Source organism: Microcebus murinus, chromosome 14, assembly GCF_040939455.1.
Source record: "Microcebus murinus isolate Inina chromosome 14, M.murinus_Inina_mat1.0, whole genome shotgun sequence".
In the NCBI taxonomy this organism is placed as follows: Eukaryota; Metazoa; Chordata; class Mammalia; order Primates; family Cheirogaleidae; genus Microcebus; species Microcebus murinus.
In genome coordinates this window covers 53,560,794-53,580,955 of record NC_134117.1, presented here as the reverse complement: position 1 = coordinate 53,580,955, position 20,162 = coordinate 53,560,794, and the positions used below count along the sequence as shown (strand labels likewise).

Below are 20,162 nucleotides of genomic sequence, written 5' to 3'. Positions count from 1 at the left end.
AGCCTGGACGGTCAGGGCCTGCGCCACCTGCCCCTGCTGGGCCTTGAGGGCTAAGGCAGGTGGGCGTGGGCTGTGGTTGGGGACGCTCACCTGTCCACGGAGAGCTTCTGCGCCAGCATCCGCCAGTCGTTGCCCCGTGAGTTGGGGGCGTCGAGGCTGTTGCATATCTTCTGGCGGATGGACAGCGGGATCTTGAAGGCATAGGGTCCCAGCTGAGTGGTGGCCGTGCTGCCAGGGGCGGAGCAGAGGGCATCCAGGGAGCCCGCAGGCGTCTGGAAGGGCAGGGGCGAGAGTGAGGGGGCACAGCGCTGGGGACCTGTCCCAGACTGTGAGCCCTCGGGGGCTGTCCCGTGCCAATGCACTGCCCTGGGCGAGCGCTGATGCAGTGTCACCATTGGGAAGCCCCCCGAGGAGCTTCCGTCACAGTCTAGTCCACACAGGGGACCCATTTTTACCCACGTGGAAAACGAAGTCTAGGAAGGGGAAGTGACTTGTGCAGAGCGGGGTCCCAACCTATATCCAGAGCTCTTTACCCTGCCCAGAGAGGAGGATCTAGCATGGTCACCCTGGGTGGCCTGGGTTCTTAACCCTCAGTTGGATTATGGTGGTGGAGAGCTACGAGTTTGGTCCTTGTGTCAGCCTGGGTTCAAATCCAGTCTTGCTATGGGTGTACCGTGTGCAAATACCTGCCCCCCTAAAGCCCACTTTCCTGCCTCCCAGGTGGGATCACGTGGCACGTCTGTCTCCAGGAGGCTGTGAAGATTTAGTGAGTTAACGTGATTACATGCTGAGCGCGTGAACAGCACTCAGTGAATGAGAGTTGTTTGCACAAACGACCACATCTCGCCCAGCTCAGACTTGGGAGGGATGAGAGATGCTTCACGGGAGAGGCATTTCCACCCACGGGGGAAGTGCGGGCTCTGTGTGTTGCAGCCCCCAGCCTCCCCCTGGCCCTCACCTCCGCCAGCGCCGTGTGCAGCTGGAAGATCTGGCCCTCCCCTTCCACCTGCCGCACGCAGATCTTGCAGGTGAGCTCCGTGGAGGCCAGGCTGTGCCTCTCCAGGGTGAAAGTGCAGTGCAGGGCCTTCTGGCTGCCACTCCAAATGTGATAGAAGGGGATCTCCTGTGGGTAGAGGGGGGCAGGGCCAAGCCGGTGAGGCCAGCCTGCCTGCCCTGGCGGGGAACCGAGGCAGAAATGGGCAACGGGCCAGATTCCACTAGGGCTGGGAGCCTCAGGGAGGCCTTCGACCTTCGGGGGTGGGGGCAGAGGAAGAAGGGCTGGTCACGGGCTCTCACGCTGGCAGAGTCTATGTTAGGCACCCGGTTCCCGATGGAAGCTGAGAAGCGGCACGAGGGGAGGGAGAGGCACGGGTGCGTGTGAGTGTGCATGTGTCGGGCTGGGAAGACTCGTGGGCTCAGGGGTGTCCCATGCTCAGGCTGGGCGGAGGGCAGTGGCCATCGGAGATTAGCATGGGCACTCTTAGAGACGGTGACCCTTGGTGAGAATGACAGGTACTTGTGCACGGGAGGGAGTGACAGGGCAGAAGTGTGAGCGTGGCTGTCAGTGGCACTGAATCTGGGGATGTGCCTGAGGACGGCTGGGGGCATGGAGCAGGGGTGGGAGACAGATGGCAATGAGGGACACCGGGGGCAGGCAAGGCTACAGGACAGAGGGAGGAGACAGGGCCCAGGAGCAAGGAACTGGTCTTCCCTAGGCAGCCCCCTAAGTGGTGCCCCTCCCCCCCAGCCCGGCCCCCACCTGGTACTTGGCCAGCAGCTTGCTCCTCCAGTGGGCATGCGGGATGTCGTGGAGGGAGAGGCGCAGGTTGTGGTAACTGTCCTTAAAGAGCAGGGGTTTGGGCTCCTCCACCAGGTAGCCGCCCAGAGTGCGCTCCAGCTCCAGCACCTCCTGCGGGCCGGGGCGAGGGGACGGGGGGCCTGTCATGCTTGGCCAATGGCCCCTTTCTTGCTGCAAGCTGGGAGGCAGGGACACTCTGAGCACAAGGCTGTGCAGGTGGCAGGTGGCCAGGGCTGGTGGTGTGATCAACAGACGAATGATGGGCAGAAAAGTAGATGGATGGACAGATAGCGGGACAGATGACTGGATGAATAGATGGATGGACAGATAGATAAACAGGTGGACAGATGGACAGAAAGGTGGACAGATGTATGTACAAACGGATGGCTGTGTGAATAGAATAGGTGCCAGGACAGATACAAGAGTGGTGAATGGGTGATGACTGGGTGGACAGGTGGGCTGATGCCAGAGTGTGTGCACAGGTGAACAGAAAGATGGATGGGTGGGTGAAGAAATGGATGGGGGGTCAATAAACAAAGAATGCCAGCAGGCCCAAGTCTGGCAACTTCCCTCTTGACCTCCGTACCACTCTCTGGCCAACGCTGCTCATTAGCCACGGCCCAGCAGCAGGAGGTCCAGGCTGCAGGGGCATTTCCCAGGAGCCTCCCACCCATTAGGGGCCTGAACCACCCCAGCAGGAGACACTCGCTCCCACCGGGCCTTTCCCCTGTGTTGTCCACAGCGGAGAGCTGGGACAAGCCCCAGGAGACTAGGAGACAAAGGAGCTGGAAGGGACCACTGAGCAGGGGTGGGAGGAGGCACGGAGCCATGGGAAGGGGCCGTGAGGCTCTGAGGGGGAAGGGAGGAGAGTGTTTGTACTCTCCAGTGCTAGGGAGAGATGCCACTGAGGTCCCAGGAACCAGAGGAGGGGTGAGGAGGGAGCGGACAGCGGCTCTGCGGCTGGCACGGGGGGTGGGGGGGGTGCTAACACAGGGCTCCACACCTGCCGTCACCAGGCTGTAGGTGCTGCAAGTCCGATTGCCTCCCCTTCCTGCCCCTGCCCCAACCACTGCTAGCCGGCTACCATGGCCCCTCACTTAGGGCACCATTGCATGCGTCCCCCTGCACATGCCAGGGCCCGTCCCGTCAGTCCTGGTTCTGTCCATTCTACTGATGGAACAGAGTCCAGCCCCGCCTCTCCTGGCCACTGCCACTGCCTGCGGCCCAGGGTCCGGCCCGGCCTCCTAACCAGCCTCTCCACCTCTCACCCACCCACCCCTGCAGCATAGCCATCAGAGCTTTCCAAAGAGCACCCGTGAACAGGTGTCTTCCGGGTCTATCCTGCTTCCCAGCTGACAGATGCCAGACTCCTTGGCATGGCCCCCGAGGCTCCGGGGAAGCTGAGCCTGTCCATCGCATCCACACATCCCCACATGCCGCGGTCTCGCCGAGCTACGCGCCAGCCCCTGCCCGGGCTCTCCTGCCTGCCCGCAGCGCCCTCCACCCCTCCTCCTGAACTCCTACTTGCCGGCCTGCTCAGGGCCCCTCCCCAACAACCCAAGCCCCTCCAGGCCTGGGGCTCCCTTAGCCCCCGTCAGACCCCCCGAGAGCCCTCAGCCTGGCTTATCTCTGCGTCTCGAGGGTCCAAACCCCTCAGTGTGCACGGGATGCAGAGCGACTGAATGAGGCTGGAGAGTGTTGGGGGGTTGCCTGGGAGGCCCCACGAGCCGGGGAAGGGGTGCCGGCAGGGACCCTGTGGCTGGCCGGCCGAGTGGGCCGGAGGCCTGGCCTACCTTCAGTGCCACGGGCGTGTCCTCCAGGCAGTAGACACGCAGGCTGTACTCCAGGGAGGTGCAGAGGGCGGGGGCGAACACGGCCAGCTGCAGCCGCTTGACGGCCGAGCGGGAATAGGACTCGCCCGTGAGCACGTAGGTGCCCAGCTGGTCCAGCAGGATGTGGCAGGACCTGGCCTCCAGCTGGCAGTAGCAGGGCGTGTTCAGGGTCTCCTCGTCCAGAGTCACCACCTCCTGCAGGGAAAGGGTGAAGGTGGGGGAGACGGGTCACAGCCACCCAGGCTGGGCCTCCTCTCGCCTCCCCAGGCCTCCCGGGCGGGCTCAGAGAGCTGGGCCGGTCCCCGCCGGGGCCCTCACCTCCCAGTGACCCTGGTGGGCCTGGGTCTTGAGCTGGAAGATCCAGTCTCCGGCGCTGACTTCGGCACAGTGAGGCGCAGTGAGGATGACCGGGCGGCACAGCAGGAGGCCTGTGGGCCCGCAGGTCACCGAGGGGCTCAATACTGTCTGGGTTCCTTCCGAAAGCGGGCTGGGGGCAGGGCGGAGGACAGGAGGGAGGCTGTGAGGGGAGGCCCGAGGAGCTCAGCAAGGACACAGGCTGCTGGGCGCGCCCCAGCCCGTGTGGGGGAGGGCCGGTTTCTGCAGCTCAGAGCTCTGCGACCCCAGAGGTCAGGGCGCCCAGGGAGCAGAGACGACGGCATGAACCCCGAGGATGCCGCCATGTTTCTGCCAATCACCCCACAGCACTCTCACAGCTCGAAATTCTTTGCTCCATTTGTTAAAGGTTCTGCGCGCTTGGAACGTCTCTGATAGGTGCCGCTAAAGCGTTGCTAGGGTGTATCGCTCTGGAAAACCGTTCCCAATCTACGCTCCGGCCGGCAAGCCACGGGAGGGCCGCGTTCCCCACCCCTTGCCAGCACCAGGTGTTAACGTTTGAAAAAAAATCCTTGCAAATTCCTTAAGCAAATACATGACCGATATATGTCATGGTAGTTTTCATTGACTACAAATTAGATTGAAGATTTTCTCACAGTGTACTGGCCATCCTGTGTGTGTGTGTGTAAATACATGTGTGAGAGTATGCATGTGTGAGTGTATGTGTGAAAGAGAGAACATGTGTGAATCACCTGTTCATCTCCTTTGCCCATTTCCACACTGAGATGCTTAATTTTACTTTTCTTTTCTTTTTTTTTTTTTTGTTAAGACAGAGTCTCACTCCGTTGCCCAGGCTAGAGTGCCATGGTGTCAGCCTAGCTCACAGCAACCTCAAACTCCTGTGCTCAAGCAATCCTCCTGCCTCAGCCTCCCAAGTAGCTGGGACTACAGGCATGCACCACCATGCCCGACTAATTTTTTGTATATATTTTTAGTTGACCAATTAATTTCTTTCTATTTAGTAGAGACGGGGGTCTTGCTCTTGCTCAGGTTGGTCTCGAACTCCTGACCTTGAGTGATCCGCCCACCTTGGCCTCCCAGAGTGCTAGGATTACAGGAGTCAGCCATAAGCCCGGCTTATGGTTAATTTTTCTTATTGGTCTATAACATTTCTTTACATAGCAAGGCTATTCAGCCCTTGTTGCACCTGCAGCCAGCTTGGCAGCAGCCTTTCAGTGTTATGATTTACGGTGTTGGTTTTGCAAGTTCTAAATGTGGACACGGTAAGACCAGTGTTCTCCTTTGAGGACTATCTCCAGCCTCAGCATCAGGCCCAGACTGGGATGTGGTGTGGACAGGCAGCAGGAGGAGAGAGGAAGCGGAGGGAGGACAGCCCGGGCCGGGGCTGGGTCTCTACTCACAGGGTGTTTTCTGCCTTGTTGATAAGCAGGTACATCTCGTAGAACTTGCCCTGGGGAATGGCTCCATTGGGCACCAGCAGGCTGACCCCTAGGGGGAGAGCAAAACATCTCCTGAGCTCAGGTGGACACCAGCTGGGGTGGGGGGAGAGTCCAGGGACTGGGTGTGAGGCCAGGCCAGGCCGCTGACCACAGCCTGCTCGTCCACTAAGACAGGGGCTTCTGACATTGCCATGGGGTCCAGAGGTCCCAGTGCCAGCTCCATCCCCAGCTCAGTGCATGATGCTGGGACGCCGTCAATTGCTGGCTTTGCAAGTGAAGACGGGCACCCCTGCCCCTCTGCCGCTGGAGCCCAGGACAGCACTGTTGAACTACACGGGGCTCTTCCCCTCACTTAACAGACAGAGAAACTGAGGCTTAAAGGGTGGCTGGCCCAAGGTTCCTGTGCCCCAGACCTGACCCTCAGGCCTTCCCCTCAGACCTCTCCATTGTATTGTCACTTCTTGCCCCCAGGCCTTCCTTTGCATCTGTGCAGGGGGTCAGGGGAGCCCCTCTTCTGCTGGGTGGGCGCTGGGGCAGTGCAGGGGGGATGTGCCGAGGCCAGGCCCGTAGGCGAGCAGGGCAGGGCCCCACCTGTGCCGGGGATGCTGAGCCTCCCGCCCAGGCAGCCGAAGGTGCCGCTGACGCTGCTCCCCGGGTCTCGGGGCAGGCCCAGGAGCTGCTGGGAGCCGAGGCTGGCGCTGCGCAGGTGCAGGAAGTGGGCGTCCCGGGGGAAATCGCCAGGGTAGGTGCCCGGCGGCAGGACGCCCAGCAGGTCAGTCCCATCTGGCAGGCCTGGGCCGGAGCTGGTGGTGCTGGAGCTGTAGACCTTGACCTTGAGGCTGGGCAGGGGGTCCAGCAGGGGCGAGTTGGTCATGGGGATCTTGTCGGCCGAGTCCTGCAGGGCGTACACCGGCCCGCGGTAGACACCGGCGCTGGCGGTCAGGTCGGGGGGCGCAGACGGGTGCAGGAGCTGCGGGTTGTCTGCAGGGGTGCAGGCCGCGGTCAGACCCAGCCGAGCCGCACGGGGCCGGCCCCCACCCCTGCTCCTGCAGGGCCTTCCTGTTGCAAAACCCCACCCACCCACCGCCCGACGGCCCTTCGGGGGTCCCGCCTCCACCAGCCACCCCGGACGTCCTCGGGTCCTTACTGGGCCGCATGGTCTTGAAGTTGACGGGGTGGAAACCTCCAGTCAGAGCGGCTGACGAGTCGGTGATGTCGGTGTCGAAGTCGCGGCAGCTGCGGCGGTACACCACCACCCCCACCACCATGAGCACCGCGACGACCACGAACACGGCCACCACCAGGCCCGCGTACAGCGCCACGTCCCCTGAGGGCTCCAGCACTGTGGGGACAGGAGGGCCATTGCAGAGACCCTGGTCGGAGCCCTGCCCCGACAGGCCAAGCCTTGAACCTCCCTGAGTGTCTGTGTCTCTAAGGGTAAAATGCTCTCGCAGACCCTGCCCTGGCGCCCGCCCAGGGTGGCGACAAGAGGCAAGAGAACAGCCTGTGCACTCCCACACGCCAACTCACTGCTCACCACTGTGAGGGGGGGACAGGGCTTTGCGGCTCAGACACTGGGGCGACACGACTGTCCCGTCGGAGCTGGGACTTAACCCTACAGAACCTTGCTCCGAGCCTGCAGCAATTGCCACGGGCCCAAAGGTCCTGGCTCCCGGACATCTCTGTGAACGGCCGCTCTGAGCTCTTCCTGCACCCCGTGCTCCGAGGGCGGGAGGGGGGGAGTGGAATGACATGCACAGCGATGGGATGGAGTGGGTGAGCAGGTGGGGTGGATGGGCCCAGGGAGGCAGCCCATGGCTACACTTTCCCCTCCCCAGGAAGACACGGCCAGGCAGGAATTGTCGAGGTTGGAGAGGCGGGGTCTGCAGGAGGGCTGTCCAGTAGAACTTTCTAGGATGACAGAATATTCTATGTCTGCACTGTCCCATATGCAGCCACTAGCCACATGTGGCTAACAGAACAACTGAAATGTGGCTGGTACAACTGAGGCACTGGACATTTTTTTTGTTATTTTTTAGAGACACAGTTTTGCTCTGTTGCCCAGGCTAGAATGAAGTGGCATCATCATAGCTCATAGCAACCTCCAACTCCTGGGCTCAAGCGATCCTTCTGCCTGAGTCTCCCAAGTAGCCGGGACTACAGGTACGTGCCACCATGCCTGGCTAATATTTTAATTTTTTGTAGAGATGAGGCCTTACTACGTTGCCCAGACTAATGCATTTTCAGAGCTTAATTTTAATTAACTGTAAGTTTCAACAGCCAGTGTGGCTGGTGGCTGCCACACTGGACAGCCCAGGCAGAGCTGCTCCCCCAGCTTCCTTTGGGAGCTCCAGAAAGCGCTTGCCCACTGTCCCTCCCTGGGGCCCTGGGGAAGCAGGCCTGCTTGCCCTGCCTGGCCCCCTCCAAGTCTTAAGCTTTTGGCAAGGCCAAGCACGGCTCCCGCCCCGGACGACTGTCCATTTCTCCCTGTGCCTGCCATCTCTCCTCAGCAGCCCCCATTCTCAGGCTCCCCGGAGGTCCCTGGGCTGGGCTCTGCCTCCTAATGTCCCTTGCTGACCCTGGGCCATTTGCCTGGTGACTTACACTCTCTAATCAGTCACCAGCCTGGTCCCCAGTGAGCTGGGCCGAGGGCCTCACTGCTGGTCTTATGTTTCCACGATTATTTGGAAACTTTGGTTTAATGACCGACCGCAGGGCAGTCTGCCGAAGCAGTTTCATTGCTGGATGTTACTGCAGTGGTGGTGCAGCCCCCTGGGAGCTGACGCAGGGCCGTGGGTGTCCCAGGCAACTTGGGAGCCGGGCCCAGCTACTTCGGGTACAGGTGAGAGGCCCTGGGTGGCCTCGTGTGGTGCTTTCCCCAGCCCGGTCCCAGAGAGGGAGGCTGAGGGCATGGGGTTAAGTGCACTAGCTTTGACCTCAAAAATACTGGGTTCAAATCCTGACTCTGCTACTTCCTGGCTGAGTCTTTGGCATGTCCCTTCTTCTCTTAGACTCAGTCTCCTCCCTGTGGCAGGAGGGTCAGCAGGGCTCTGCGGTCGGTCTGTGATGGAGAACACAGACACAGGCAGCATTGGGCGCAGGGCAGCCCGTGGGCGTTGGTATAGGGGGCCACCTTCGACTGTCCCTGCCATGTCCCCCACACCCAGGAAAGCCAGCCAAGGAGAACCAGGGATCCCCCAGAGGAAAAAGGACAGCAATGAAATGAGACTTACGGTGGCTTTTGGGATCACTTAGAGTTTTCTTATCTGTCGAGTGAAATAAAGGGAAAGACAGTGACACAGGTGACAGGGAAAGGGTGACAGACACGGTGGTGGGGAAATGGTGTGATGAGATGATGATGCGTTAGGCGGGCAGGGGCCCTGGGGCTGGGGCCTTTACCTGGCTCAGAGTCCCCCCAGGGCCCCGCCTTCCCGAGGACTCACTCTGCATGCACAGCCCGTCAGTGCAGTTCTTGGAGTCGAGCAGCGTCCCGCTGCAGTCCCGGCCTCCGTTCTGGGGCGGGGGCGCCATGCACTCACGGCTGCGCCAGTGGGCACACTCGGTGCTGCAGGCTGACCACTTGCTCCACTCCGTCCACGCTCCGTCGACTGTAGGAGCAGGGCACACAGACACGTGCACACGCAATTACGTGTGCAGAACATACAACATGGCAATACACCAGCATGCACACGTACACACATGCATACACCCCGTGGCAGGGAAAGAGGAACCCAGGACACACGCGTGCCATGCAGGGAGGTCCTGCCGTACCCACCCAGCCCCGTGCCAGTGAACAGCCGGGTGCACCAGCGGACAGAGAGAGCACAGATAGACGCATGAGGCCGTTGGCGCAGATACAGCCCACGCACGACGGTCCACACAGACACAAACCCAGGGGAAACACCCACACAGTGTTCACACGGACACGTGACCAAAGGGAGGGAACACAGAGATGTGCGAGGGCAGACGAACAGAGGGGCACCCGGAGAGTGGGACGAAGACAGAGAGGGGAGAGGACGCTCAGGGGTTCAGGGCCGTGGCCAGGGTGTGTCTTAACACTTAGGTGCAGGAGGCTCCCTGACATTGGGCAGCTCTGGGACCCCAGCCTGGGGCTGACACCGAGAACCCTTGGCTAGAGGTTGGGAAGAAGAGGCCACCCCTCAGACTGCAGCTCAAAGCCTCTGCCTCCATCTCACTAGCAGTGCAGGGCAAAGTGAGAGGTCAGAGGTCAGAGTTCAGAGATCTGAGCATCTAACCCAGACTGGGAGGCCAGATGCAGGCCTGGGACAAGCACGCTCGGCAGAGAGTGGCTGTCTGGGCTCTGGGCACAACATAGGTGAAGATGGGTTTAGGGTGGGGCTGGGTGTGGCAGTGTGCCACCCGGCCAGCGGCCCTTACCTGGGCACACGGTGGTGCAGGCAGTCTTCTGGAAGGCCTGGCCCTCGCAGAAGGCACCTCCGTTGAGCGGGGCGGGGTTGGTGCAGGTCCGGGTGCGCTTCTGCCAGCCTCGGCCACAGCGGTTGGAGCAGGGTGACCACTCGGCCCAGCTGGACCAGCCGCCATTCACTGCAGGGGGGGGCAGCTGTCACGTGGCTGGCCTGGCTCTGGGACCCTCTGGCCCCCCAACGCACCCCCCACCCCTGATGCGGGCTCTCTGCTGAAGCCTGGCCCTCCCCGCCTGGACCCCTCCTGCCTCAGGGCTCGGGACTCCGACACCAGCAGGCAGACCTGGGCTGCTGCAGCCACCAGCACCGCAGGGGACCCGGGGTCACTGTCTATTCCCCAGCGCACTGTACGATGGCCAGCGAAGGTCCAGTGAGGCCTGACTTGCCCAGGGTCACCCCGTCAGTGATGGGGCCTGGGCCTGGGCCTGGAGCCAGGACCTAGCACAGGATGGTCTGTAACTATCAAGCCACCTCAGCTGTGGCTTTGCCCTCCCACCTCGGGCCCAGGGGGGCAGCAGAGCTTACAGGCCTGGGCACCCGTCCCTACCCCTGCAGGGACAACAGGCTTGGGTATGGGGTGCTGACCGGGCCCTGCCTCGGCCCCTGACTTGGAGAGCATTGGGTCTTCTCCTTCAGAGACAGGTAGGTCTCAGGAAGCAGGACGTGCTCCTGCCTGGGGACCCAGGTACGCCTGACTGGCTGTGCTATGACCTTGGCCAACTCCCCTACCCCGCTGGCTCATCTTTCCCACCTGTCCAGGGGCCCTGCCGGCCTCCTGGTAGGCAATGTCGGGGGTGGGTGTACAGCCCCCGACGCCCCCTCCCCCGGCCGTGCCTGCCCCCCACCGCAAGAGGCCCGCACCGTAGACGGTGACCGTGGCGGTGGTGCTCCGGCGCTTGGCCACGATGTTCTTGGCCACGCAGGTGTAGTTGGCCGTGTCCAGCAGGCGGGCCTGGCGGATGATGAGGTTGTGGTCGATGGTGATCAGGAAGTTGGTGTCCTGGGCGGGGTCGATGACGTCCTCGTTCTTGAGCCATTCCACCTGCAGGAGCGGGGTTGGGGGACAGTGAGGGCCCGGGGGCACATGAACAGAAGGCCAGCAGTTCTAACTGGGTCCATGCCCTGGAGGGGACGGTGAGGCAGGCCCCACAGGACGGGGCACTGTGCCCGGTGCTACGCGGCACCACGGCTCAGAGCAACATTTGCCAGCTGCGTGGCCTTGGGAGGGGACTCCCCATTCAGGACTTCAGTCTCAACAACTGAGGTGGGGGTCGAATGGCATCTGCCTCCCCGGGCTGCTGTGAGTGCACGTCAGGTGCCAAGACAGCGCCCGGCTTGGCGTGAGTGAGTCCGGCTAACCAAGCAGGCGTCCGAGAGCTGTCCTGTCTGATTCGCCACCTCCTCCCACCGGCCCCGCCGGCCAGGGCGAGCGGCCTGGCGGGTGACTGGGAGCACGGTGCCTGGGTTGGGCAGACCTGGGCTCAAATCCCAGCTCTGCCACATGGCTTCCTCACCCTGGTGGCCGCTCCCCTGCCCGGCTGCAGTCCGGCTGTAGGACGGGGTTACGACACCCACCCCGCAGGGCTGCTGCGGAGACTGGCGCACTCAGCGTCCAGCACTCACGGGACCCCGTGAGCGGCAGCTGTCACGTGGCGTGTTGTCTGAGCCCTTTGCACAATGAGGGACGGCTAAGGGATGAGTGTAAGGTTTTGGGGTCAGACAGGGCTGATTCCAAGCTGGAAGTCCAGGGTCCTGTCTTCCCCAAGCCCCTGTTCCACTGGGGCAAGGCTGAGACACCCCCCACACCCGGCTCTAATTCCTGGCCCGCCAGTGCAGGGAGCGTGTCTGGAAGGGTGAGAGGGGATGGGACACTCCAGAGGCCGAGCGGGGAGGGGAAGGGTCTTCAGCTTGTGGGGCGGGAACACACTAGGACATGCGCATTATGACACCCTTTGGCATCCACGAAGCTGGGGCCATGGGTTCTGGGTGGGGCAGGGGAGACAGGCTGAGCCCGGGGGTTCCTGTCTTAGCTCCGCCCCATCCCGTGGCGCTATGCCTGGGGAGGGCCCAGCTGGAAGCTGGCATGTGCCCAGTTCTGCAGAGGTGGCAGTTCCCTTCTCCGTGCCAAGCCTCAAGCTCCTCGTCTGTGAAATGGGGAAGGTTCTGGGAGACTAGCAGTAAATATCACGCCTGACCAGTACCACCTACGTCCCCGCTCACCTCGGCCACAGGCACCCCCTCCGGCGGGCGGCACTGCAGGAGAACCTCATGGTCCAGGGGCACCTCCTTGCCCAGAGGCTCCTGATCGAAGTTCTTGCGCAGGTCTGGGAGAAGCGAGAGGGACCCAAGGCACAGTCAAGCGGGCGCGAGGGGGACCAGAACCTGCAGTTCCCCACTGCGACCACTAGGTGGCGGTGCACACCAAGGGAGCTGTCGATGGGGGCCACCTGGCCTCTACCTGGTGGAACTTTCTCTCCTCCAAAGGAGGTGGTGGTGCCTCGCTAGGGGCACTTGGGGGAGCAGAGTTCCCTCCCTGACTCTGGGATCCTAACATTAGTGGATGTGGTGAGTAACACAGCTTCTTTTATATAGAAATAAGTGAAAAGGGGCCGTGAGGACACCTGGGGCCAGAGGTGGCCCCGGCTCTGGGTCTAGCAGCCCCCTTCTGAGCTGGCGTCCTTGTGCCTGGGTGTCCTGTGTCCGGCGTCCTCAGCCAGGGATGCTGGAGGAGGCGCCACAGACCGGAATTCCCCCTCTAGCACCCACGGGGAGGGGAAGGGCCCCACGGGGAGGGGTGGGGTGTGTTGGGGGGTGCGTACAGGCGATGCGGACGTAGGCCCGGCGACTCTTGGTGGTGCCTGCGGAGCTCCAGGCCACACACTGGCACCAGTAATCCTCCAGCCCGAAGAGCTCCTCCACCTGCTGCCGGGACACCTGGATCTGCACCTCGCGCACCCGCAGGCCTGGGGGGAGAGAGAGCCGTCAGGGCCGGCGGGGGTGCGAGGCGCTCTCCCTTCCACCCCAAGCAAGGCCCGCTGGCTGTTCTGCCAGATGCCCCTTGTTTCATCTGTTCCTCTTGTCGCTAGTCCTCTGCCTCCGCCCTGCCAGGGCCACTCACCTGGACGCCATAATGGCTAGCCCAAGCCCTCTGTCCCCTCCAATGCCCCTTCCACCTGGCAGCTAGGGTGTCCTCTTCCAAATGCACAAATGGTGTGTCCTTCCCCCACCCCACCCCCCGGCACGGGACCCTTTACGCTGGGTCCCAGCATAAGGACCCAGAGCCTCCGTGCGGCCCCCAGGCCCTGCAGGAGCCCCACCCAGGACTCTGCCTCAGCTGTGTGCCTACCTTCCCCAGCCCGCTGCAGCCTCACTGGGCATCTTCCAGTCCCTCACCTTCCCCGGCTCTGCAGCCTCGGGGCCGGTGCACACTGGTCCCCTGCTTGGATCTCTCTTCTGTCCCCTCTGTGCCCAACCACTATCCGCACGCACCCAGATTATTTACTGCCGTGTTAACTGTCTGCTCCTGCGGGGGGAGGGGGGGTTGTCCTGCTGGCCTCTGTGGCCCAGGACCCAGCGCAGGGAAGGGGCTCGGCCTGTGGCAGAGGTACGATGCCAGCCTCTCCCCGTCCCCACTCACGAGCCTGGGGGCCTGCAGCTGGGGGCGGTCCCTCTTCCCGGGAGCCCCTGACCTCCCAGCCTACAGGGAGTGGGGGTGTCCTCTGCACCCCTCCCTCAACAGATGGAATGCTCAGGAAAGGGGCGAACCTGCCTGGATCAGGGCGCCCACCCAAAGCTCCGCCCCACAGCTTAGGGGAGGCTGTGAGGCCTCCTCCTCTAGGAGGCCTCCCTGACTGCCTCCTGCCTCAGACTTCCCAAAGCTTCCTCCTGGCCATGACGTGTTCGGCCTCACCCTCTCCTGGCACATGGGTGGTGAAGCCCCTCGAGGGCAGGACTGAGCACAGTGTGGTCCCGTGGACTGGTGGCTAAGGGTAGAGTTTGGGTGGCCAGACAGGTTTGAATCCTGGCTCACTCCCCTGCTGTGTGGCCTTTGCTAAGTTATTAGCCTCTCTGAGCCTCTGCTCCCTCACCATAGCGAACGTTCAGGGTGACTCTTAAGTGAGTCTCGGCCATTGCTCTGCCACACCACCCAGCCCGGGCTGGATACACATTTACTCTGGCAAGCCACTGGATCTCATCCAGCTTCTTCCTCTAACATTTGGAGAAACCGAGGCCCAGAGAGGGAAGGTGGCAGGCCCAAAGGTGCCCAGCAAGTGGCCACAGAGTAGAGGTCGGCTGTCTGGTGTCTTGCCCAGGTTGGAGCTCTGTCCCCTAACTGTGATGCCTCTGGACCTCTCTCCCAGCCTTGTCACTGCTCGTCGGGGAGGGTGGGGCCTGCACTGGGGCGAAGACAGTGAGGACAGCCCCATCCTGAGAGGGCCAGGGAACTAGGTGGAGGCGGCTGGGGGTGCCATGGAGGGGAGAGGCTATTTCAGCAGTGGGCGGCTGTGCCAGGAGGGTCAGCCCCCCCATGGGCGCGGCACGGTCCCTGCCCCTGTTTACCAGGTTGTGAGTCTGGACAAGCGGTCCCTTCCAGGGGGGTCACCCATCCAAGAAGGTTTCAGCGGTACCCAATAGTTGGCCAGAGGGCAACCATCACCTAGAGAGGCCTGACACCTTGGTCACCAGCAAGCAGGGATGCAGAGAGGACAAGGATGAGGTCTCTGGTCTCCCAGGCGCGGACCCAGCACCGGCTGGGCCTCCCGGGCATGGCAGTGCTGGTGGGTGGGCAGTGCTGGTGGGTGCGCGGAACCGGGCCCACGGCTGCCAGGGGAGAGCCCTGTCCATTATTCGCAGCTAATGGGGACAACGGTGCCCCAATTTCTAGGGCTGGCAGGGCCTGCGTGCCTGGGAGCGGGGAGTGAGAGCCAAGCTATTACCGATAATCGCAGGGTTATTATTACTATTTCTAATCATCTGAGGGCCCAGCAGGCACACAGCTTCCTTGCTTTGCCCGGACCCCCACGGCTGACTTCTGGCACCGGCCAGGGGGGCTCAGGGGACAGGGAAGTCAAGGACTGTTGTGAGAGACAGACAGAAAGGGGCCGAGAAAACCCAGAAAGAGGACAGAGGAGACAGCATCCACCGAGCACCTGCCGGGTCCTGGCACGCTGCTCGGTGCTGAGTGGAGCCACCGCGCTCCACCCTCGCCAGGACGTTCTGTTAACAGCCGAGTTTACGAAGAGCGGGACCGGGGCTCAGAGAGGTTAAGTCACCTCCTCAGGGTCACATAGCCAGAGAGTGGGGGCAGCTGGCAAATACGGTGTTTTGGGCTTTTTTTTTTTTTTTTTTTGCCTTTAAAAATATTCCTTTTTTCATGTTTATATTTCAGGTGAGAATAGGATTCTGAATCTATTCTTAAAAGTTACTTTAAAATTGTAGTAAAAGACACATAACACTTGCCACGTTTTTAGCCATTTTTAAGCATGTAGTCAGTGGCCTTGTGCGTCCGTTCTGGGGTGTGGTTCTAAGTCTGGGTGGTTCTGAAACCCGTGAGCTTTTCATGGCAGAGCAGAAACCGAAGGAGGAAGAAAGAAGGAACAGGGGAGAGACAGAGATGGAGACAGAAAAACAAGGCAAGGGGAGAGGAGAACCATGTCAGGAAAAAGAACACAGAGAGAGAGAGAGAGAGAGAGAGAGGAAGGGAGGGAAGGAGGGAGGGATGAGAAAGGAGAGACAGTGAAAGAAGAAAAGAAGAGAGAGGGGCTGAAAAAGAAGAAAACAAGAAAAAGATTGAGAAAGAGACGGTGAAAACAAAACAGAAACCCAGGCAGGGTACAGCCCCCCAGCCAGCCGTCTGCCAGGTGACCAGGGGTGGAGGGGCCCATCCCCGTGTCCTGGGCCCTGGGAAGGCTCCACCCGAGGTGCCTGCGTAAACAGGCCCTGTGGCTCTGCCTCCTCCTCGCACCTCGGCAGAAGGGTCCTTTTTCCTCCCTGTTTCTCGGCTTTCAGCCACTCTCCTCTCTCCCCTCGGATGTCGGGCATGTCCCAGCACCACCTGTACAATTATTTACTTAACATTATTACCCTTTGGTTTTTTAACCTAAAACAGTGTATTTTTAGAGAGGAAACGCAGTATCATCATTGCGAACGGAAAACAGCCTCACGTTCCACAGACAGAAAGGACCTGTCAAAATCACAATGGCACCGAATTCTGGGTCTGTGCCAGGGGCGCCAGGGCTGTGGGACGGTGGCCGGGCCCTCTCTGTCACACGGGGAGACCAGCAGGTGTCTGGGAGGGCTGGAGAACCCTGGCCCCCCGCTGGGACCTGCTCCCTAAGGGGCCACGGGGAAGGGAGTGGGCGCCCAGCGGCGGGGTTTGGTGCCGTTGAATGGTCACCCAAAGCCAGGCTGGGACAGGCGGCCAATGCTTGGGGAAATACCCATCCAAGGTGAAGTCCAGAGGGGAAACCGAGGCCCAGGGGGCACCATGGCTCTGTGGAGTCTCACGTAGAGCCCAGTCCCAGGTCCCGTGTCCCCCTGCACCTCTGGGTCTCGGTGCCCCGGGCGCGTGGCGGGCTCACCGGTGGCCTCGTCCAGGCCCTCCTGCGTGACGTGGTCATTCTGGCTGACCCACTCGCCGTTGCACTTGAAGTAGATCTGCGTGGCGGGGAAGGCGCGGCAGCGCAGCTCCACGGGCTTGTTCTTCACGATGTAGGCGTCCTGCGGCTCCTGCAGGAAGTGCGGCAGGGGCTCGGCCGGCGCCGATGGGAAGGAGTCGGGGAGCACCTCGGATTCAGCGCCTGCGGGGAGGACACGGCTGAGGCCCCGGCCCGGAGCCCCCACACCCAGCCCGGGGGGGCCACCACAAGGGGAGACCTTCTGGGATGCGCCCTGCCACCTGGGCAGAGTCTGGCGCTCCTGGGGCCTCAGTTTCCCATCCGGCTCTGCATTTATATGAGGCGGGGCTTTAGGGCCAGCCCTGGCTCTGTGATGTGGTGTGATTCCCCTTTACAGATGGGGACCTCGGGGAGGCCCAGAGAGGTGAGGCGACCCCTCCAGCCCCCAGTGTCCCCTGCACGGGCCCCGCCCAGCCTGCTGCCAGCCGGGTGAGGCTGGAGCTGCAGCCAGGCCCACAGAGGCTGCAAGAGGAGCCAGGGCCTGGGTGCACGGTCCCCTGCAGGCCTCCTGCCCTGCAGCCCTCAGCCAGAGCCTCCTCTGGTCCAAGGCTCCGAACTGTCCCTTAGCCTCCTCCTCCTCGGCCAAACCCACGCCCTCAGCACCAGGGGCGAGGGGACTTCAGAGAACGCAGCCCCAGCAGTCTCCTCCCCAAAGGGGCCAGATGGAAACCCTGGCCTCCCACGTCCCTGGAAAGAACAGCACCTCAGGGGGGGAGACAAACAGGAAGGGAGGGGCTGGCCGCCGCCAGCGCTGGGAGGGAGGGAAACCAGGCCAGGCCGTCGGTTTACAGTCCACTTAGGAAAACTGATTTTCCGACGCCAAATGCCAAGCGATCAGGTGGCTGGGGACAGCCGTGGGGGGCTTGTCCTCCTCTGCTTGCTGCTCCAGAGGAAACAGCGAATTCAGCTGTGGGGTGCATGTCTGCCCACCCCTCGGGCCAGAGTGCCCGCCTGGAGTGGGGGATGGGGGGCAGTGTCCCGGGAGGCCTGAATGGCCGCTGGGATCACCCACTTGTTCTCCAGTCCAGGAGGCCACGCTTGGCCCTCAGGAGGCCCCTAAGGCAGAGGGGCCAAGGGACGCCCTGTCTTCCAAGAGCAGAATGAACACGACATGCCTGACCATGTTTTCTCTTTGTGGACCAGGAGCCCCTGCCAAGACTGCGGCAGTTAGGGAGAAAATGCATGAACTGTCCCTGGCTCCGGGCTCCAGGCCTGGGCAGTGTGTGAGAGAGCAAGGCAGACAGAGGGACCTGGGGGAGAGAAGGGAAGCCAGCAGGACGGGGTGTGGCTCCAGCTCCCTCCGGCATGTTCCGTGTGCCCAGGGAGAACCTAACTCCCACCTTGTTAAGGGAAGTGAGCACCCTTCCCCTCTCTCTGGGCTGCTTTGAGGATCCCATGGGATAAACGTGTGAATGCCCGGGAGGGCCCTGGCGCACAGTAGGTACCTGTTGCTGCGTTGCAATAATCACTGCTTCCCTAGCGACAGGGGCTATGTTTTCACTGTTTTCAATAGTTAACTTATCTAATTCTTGCAACAACCCTGTAAGGCAAATACCGTTAGTCCCCATTTTATAGATGGGTAAGTGGAGGCTCAGAGAGGTTAAGCAACTTACCCAAGGCCACACAGCTAGTAAGAGGCAGAGCCAAGATTTAAACCCGAGAAACAGGCTTCAGCTTTTGGGATGTTGCCCCAGATGCCACACTGCTCTCAAGATGTAGCTCTAACATTGTGGGCGTTTCCACACCTGAGGATCCTAATAGCACCTGGGCACTGGCAAGGACCCTATAGTCCATGGGGCTCTCTCATGCAAGGGCTGGCAAGGCTGGGACTGTCCCTCTCATTTCAAAGTGAGGGACCTGAAGACAATCCAAATGGGGCCAGTGACTTGCCCAAGGCCACCTGTCAGTGGGCAGCTACCCTGGGAACAGCAACAGAATGCCCGAGGCCAGGCCAGGGCTCACCTCACACCCACTTCCCTCTGCCAGGTATGGAGACATTCTTTGTAGGCAAACTGACAGTCTCCTAGGGTCTGGGAGCTGGGGGAGTTGATGTGACAATGACACAGTGACATGATCACAGCCCGGGGAGCTGGACACTGGTTTCTAGTGGCCTGAGAGCTGGTCACTGTGCCCAGCCTGAGATAGGCCCTGTGGCCTCCCCGCCAGGCTGGGAGCTCTGGGGGAGCAGGATGGAGGTGGGAGGGCATCTGGGCCGCAGAGAACCTTCCGGGCTCCACGCCTACCTCCCCCCACCCACCTGTCTCTCAGGCTTTAGACTCAGACACCCCTGGGTCTGAACCAGCCCCTTGGGGCCTCGGGCAGCTCATTTATGAAGTGGGTGTAACAGGCCTCCCTTGGGGGTGGGCGACGGCCACAAGAGGAGGGGCGTGGGAGCCTGTGGGTGCGCACGGCAAGTCCGCCCCGACTTCTAACCACGCCGCCCCCGGTCCCCAGGTGACGGCTGCCCCGTGCTCCGAGGCGCTACGGGCTGCATTTATGACTTGTTTTATAACCCTAATGCAGCTCATTTATAAAGCAGGCGCAGACGTGACCGAGGAAAGCAAACATTAGACATCCATTAGTGCAGCGGGGCTGTGTCCGCAGCCCCCCGCCCCGCCCTCCCTGCCCCTCTCGGGCCTGGGAGGGGACATGGGCCAAGTATCCCCTCAGTGCCTCTTGGCCCCTTGCCGCGTCCCCACACCCAGGCGTCCTGGAGGCAGAGGCTGCCAGGAGACAAGGACGGAGAATCAGAGGCTGCCCGAGAGCCCTGCCCAGAGGGCCCACAGTGGACTGTGTGTGCCGACATGCAGTGGGGCACAGGGAAGGCCAATTAAGTGAGGGGCTGCGTGTGGGTGCCAGGGCCTGTGTGACACTGAGCCGGGCCCTGCCCTCTCTCCTCCTCCACCTGGGTGGGAGCCGGGAGGCCTGACAGGTGGGCCAGGTGAGGGCGGCCTAAGCCGGGCTCCCTGGGTGCCAGCTGGGAGGGAGAGTACCAGGCTCTCGGGGTTCCCGGATGCGTCCTCTGCCAGCCACTGCTCCGGGGGTGCTTCGTGTTAACTCGCTGAGCCCCATGATGACCCCAGGTAGAGATGCCCAACCTGTTCTAGCCTTCAGTGTCTCAGCGACTTTTTCATGGTATCCCAAGGCCAAAAAGAAATTCCTAGTAGGAATGTATCAAGTAATTACATTCAAACAGCTTCCTAAGTCTTTATATCCTAAAATGTTAGGATACACGGAAAGAAAAAGGAATACTTTTATTCCATTCCTAAATAGCCTCCATGATTTACTAATGGGGATTTGTGCACCTGCTGGGCACTGTGCAGCTTCTCAAACTTTGGGATTGGAGTGGACGCCGTCACCCTTACTGCGTGTCGTGGGGTTTGCATCCCAGCCGGGGGCTGACATAGCTGCGTGGCCGTTCTCCCTCAGGCCTTGGCGTTCCGTAGTAAAATGAGGGGGCTGGCACCAGGTCAGTCACACGGGCCCTCCTCTGGTTCTAACACTTTGCGATTTTAAGATCCCTTACGAAGAAGTTGATCCTGTGTGAAAGTGTCCTTTTGAGTCAAGTTTTTCTCCATAAAGCAAATTTGCTTATGGTAGGGTTTCTTTTCTTGCCA

At 61.4% G+C, this 20,162-nt stretch overlaps 1 protein-coding gene across 1 annotated transcript in view; it reads right to left on the bottom strand.

Annotated features, from left to right (window-relative positions):
* The window catches only part of UNC5B (unc-5 netrin receptor B), a 79,045-nt gene that overhangs the window by 4,488 nt on the left and 54,395 nt on the right, over window positions 1-20,162 (bottom strand). The window contains exons 2-16 of the mRNA XM_012762595.2: window positions 16,450-16,668; window positions 12,688-12,831; window positions 12,089-12,192; window positions 10,730-10,910; window positions 9,822-9,989; window positions 8,867-9,031; window positions 8,657-8,689; window positions 6,571-6,765; window positions 6,015-6,404; window positions 5,385-5,472; window positions 3,949-4,117; window positions 3,592-3,825; window positions 1,760-1,909; window positions 959-1,123; window positions 91-272 (exon numbers count right to left, since the gene is read on the bottom strand). Of these exons, the coding sequence (XP_012618049.2) occupies window positions 91-272; window positions 959-1,123; window positions 1,760-1,909; window positions 3,592-3,825; window positions 3,949-4,117; window positions 5,385-5,472; window positions 6,015-6,404; window positions 6,571-6,765; window positions 8,657-8,689; window positions 8,867-9,031; window positions 9,822-9,989; window positions 10,730-10,910; window positions 12,089-12,192; window positions 12,688-12,831; window positions 16,450-16,668 (2,587 nt within the window). The remainder of the gene's footprint in view (window positions 1-90; window positions 273-958; window positions 1,124-1,759; window positions 1,910-3,591; window positions 3,826-3,948; window positions 4,118-5,384; window positions 5,473-6,014; window positions 6,405-6,570; window positions 6,766-8,656; window positions 8,690-8,866; window positions 9,032-9,821; window positions 9,990-10,729; window positions 10,911-12,088; window positions 12,193-12,687; window positions 12,832-16,449; window positions 16,669-20,162) is intronic.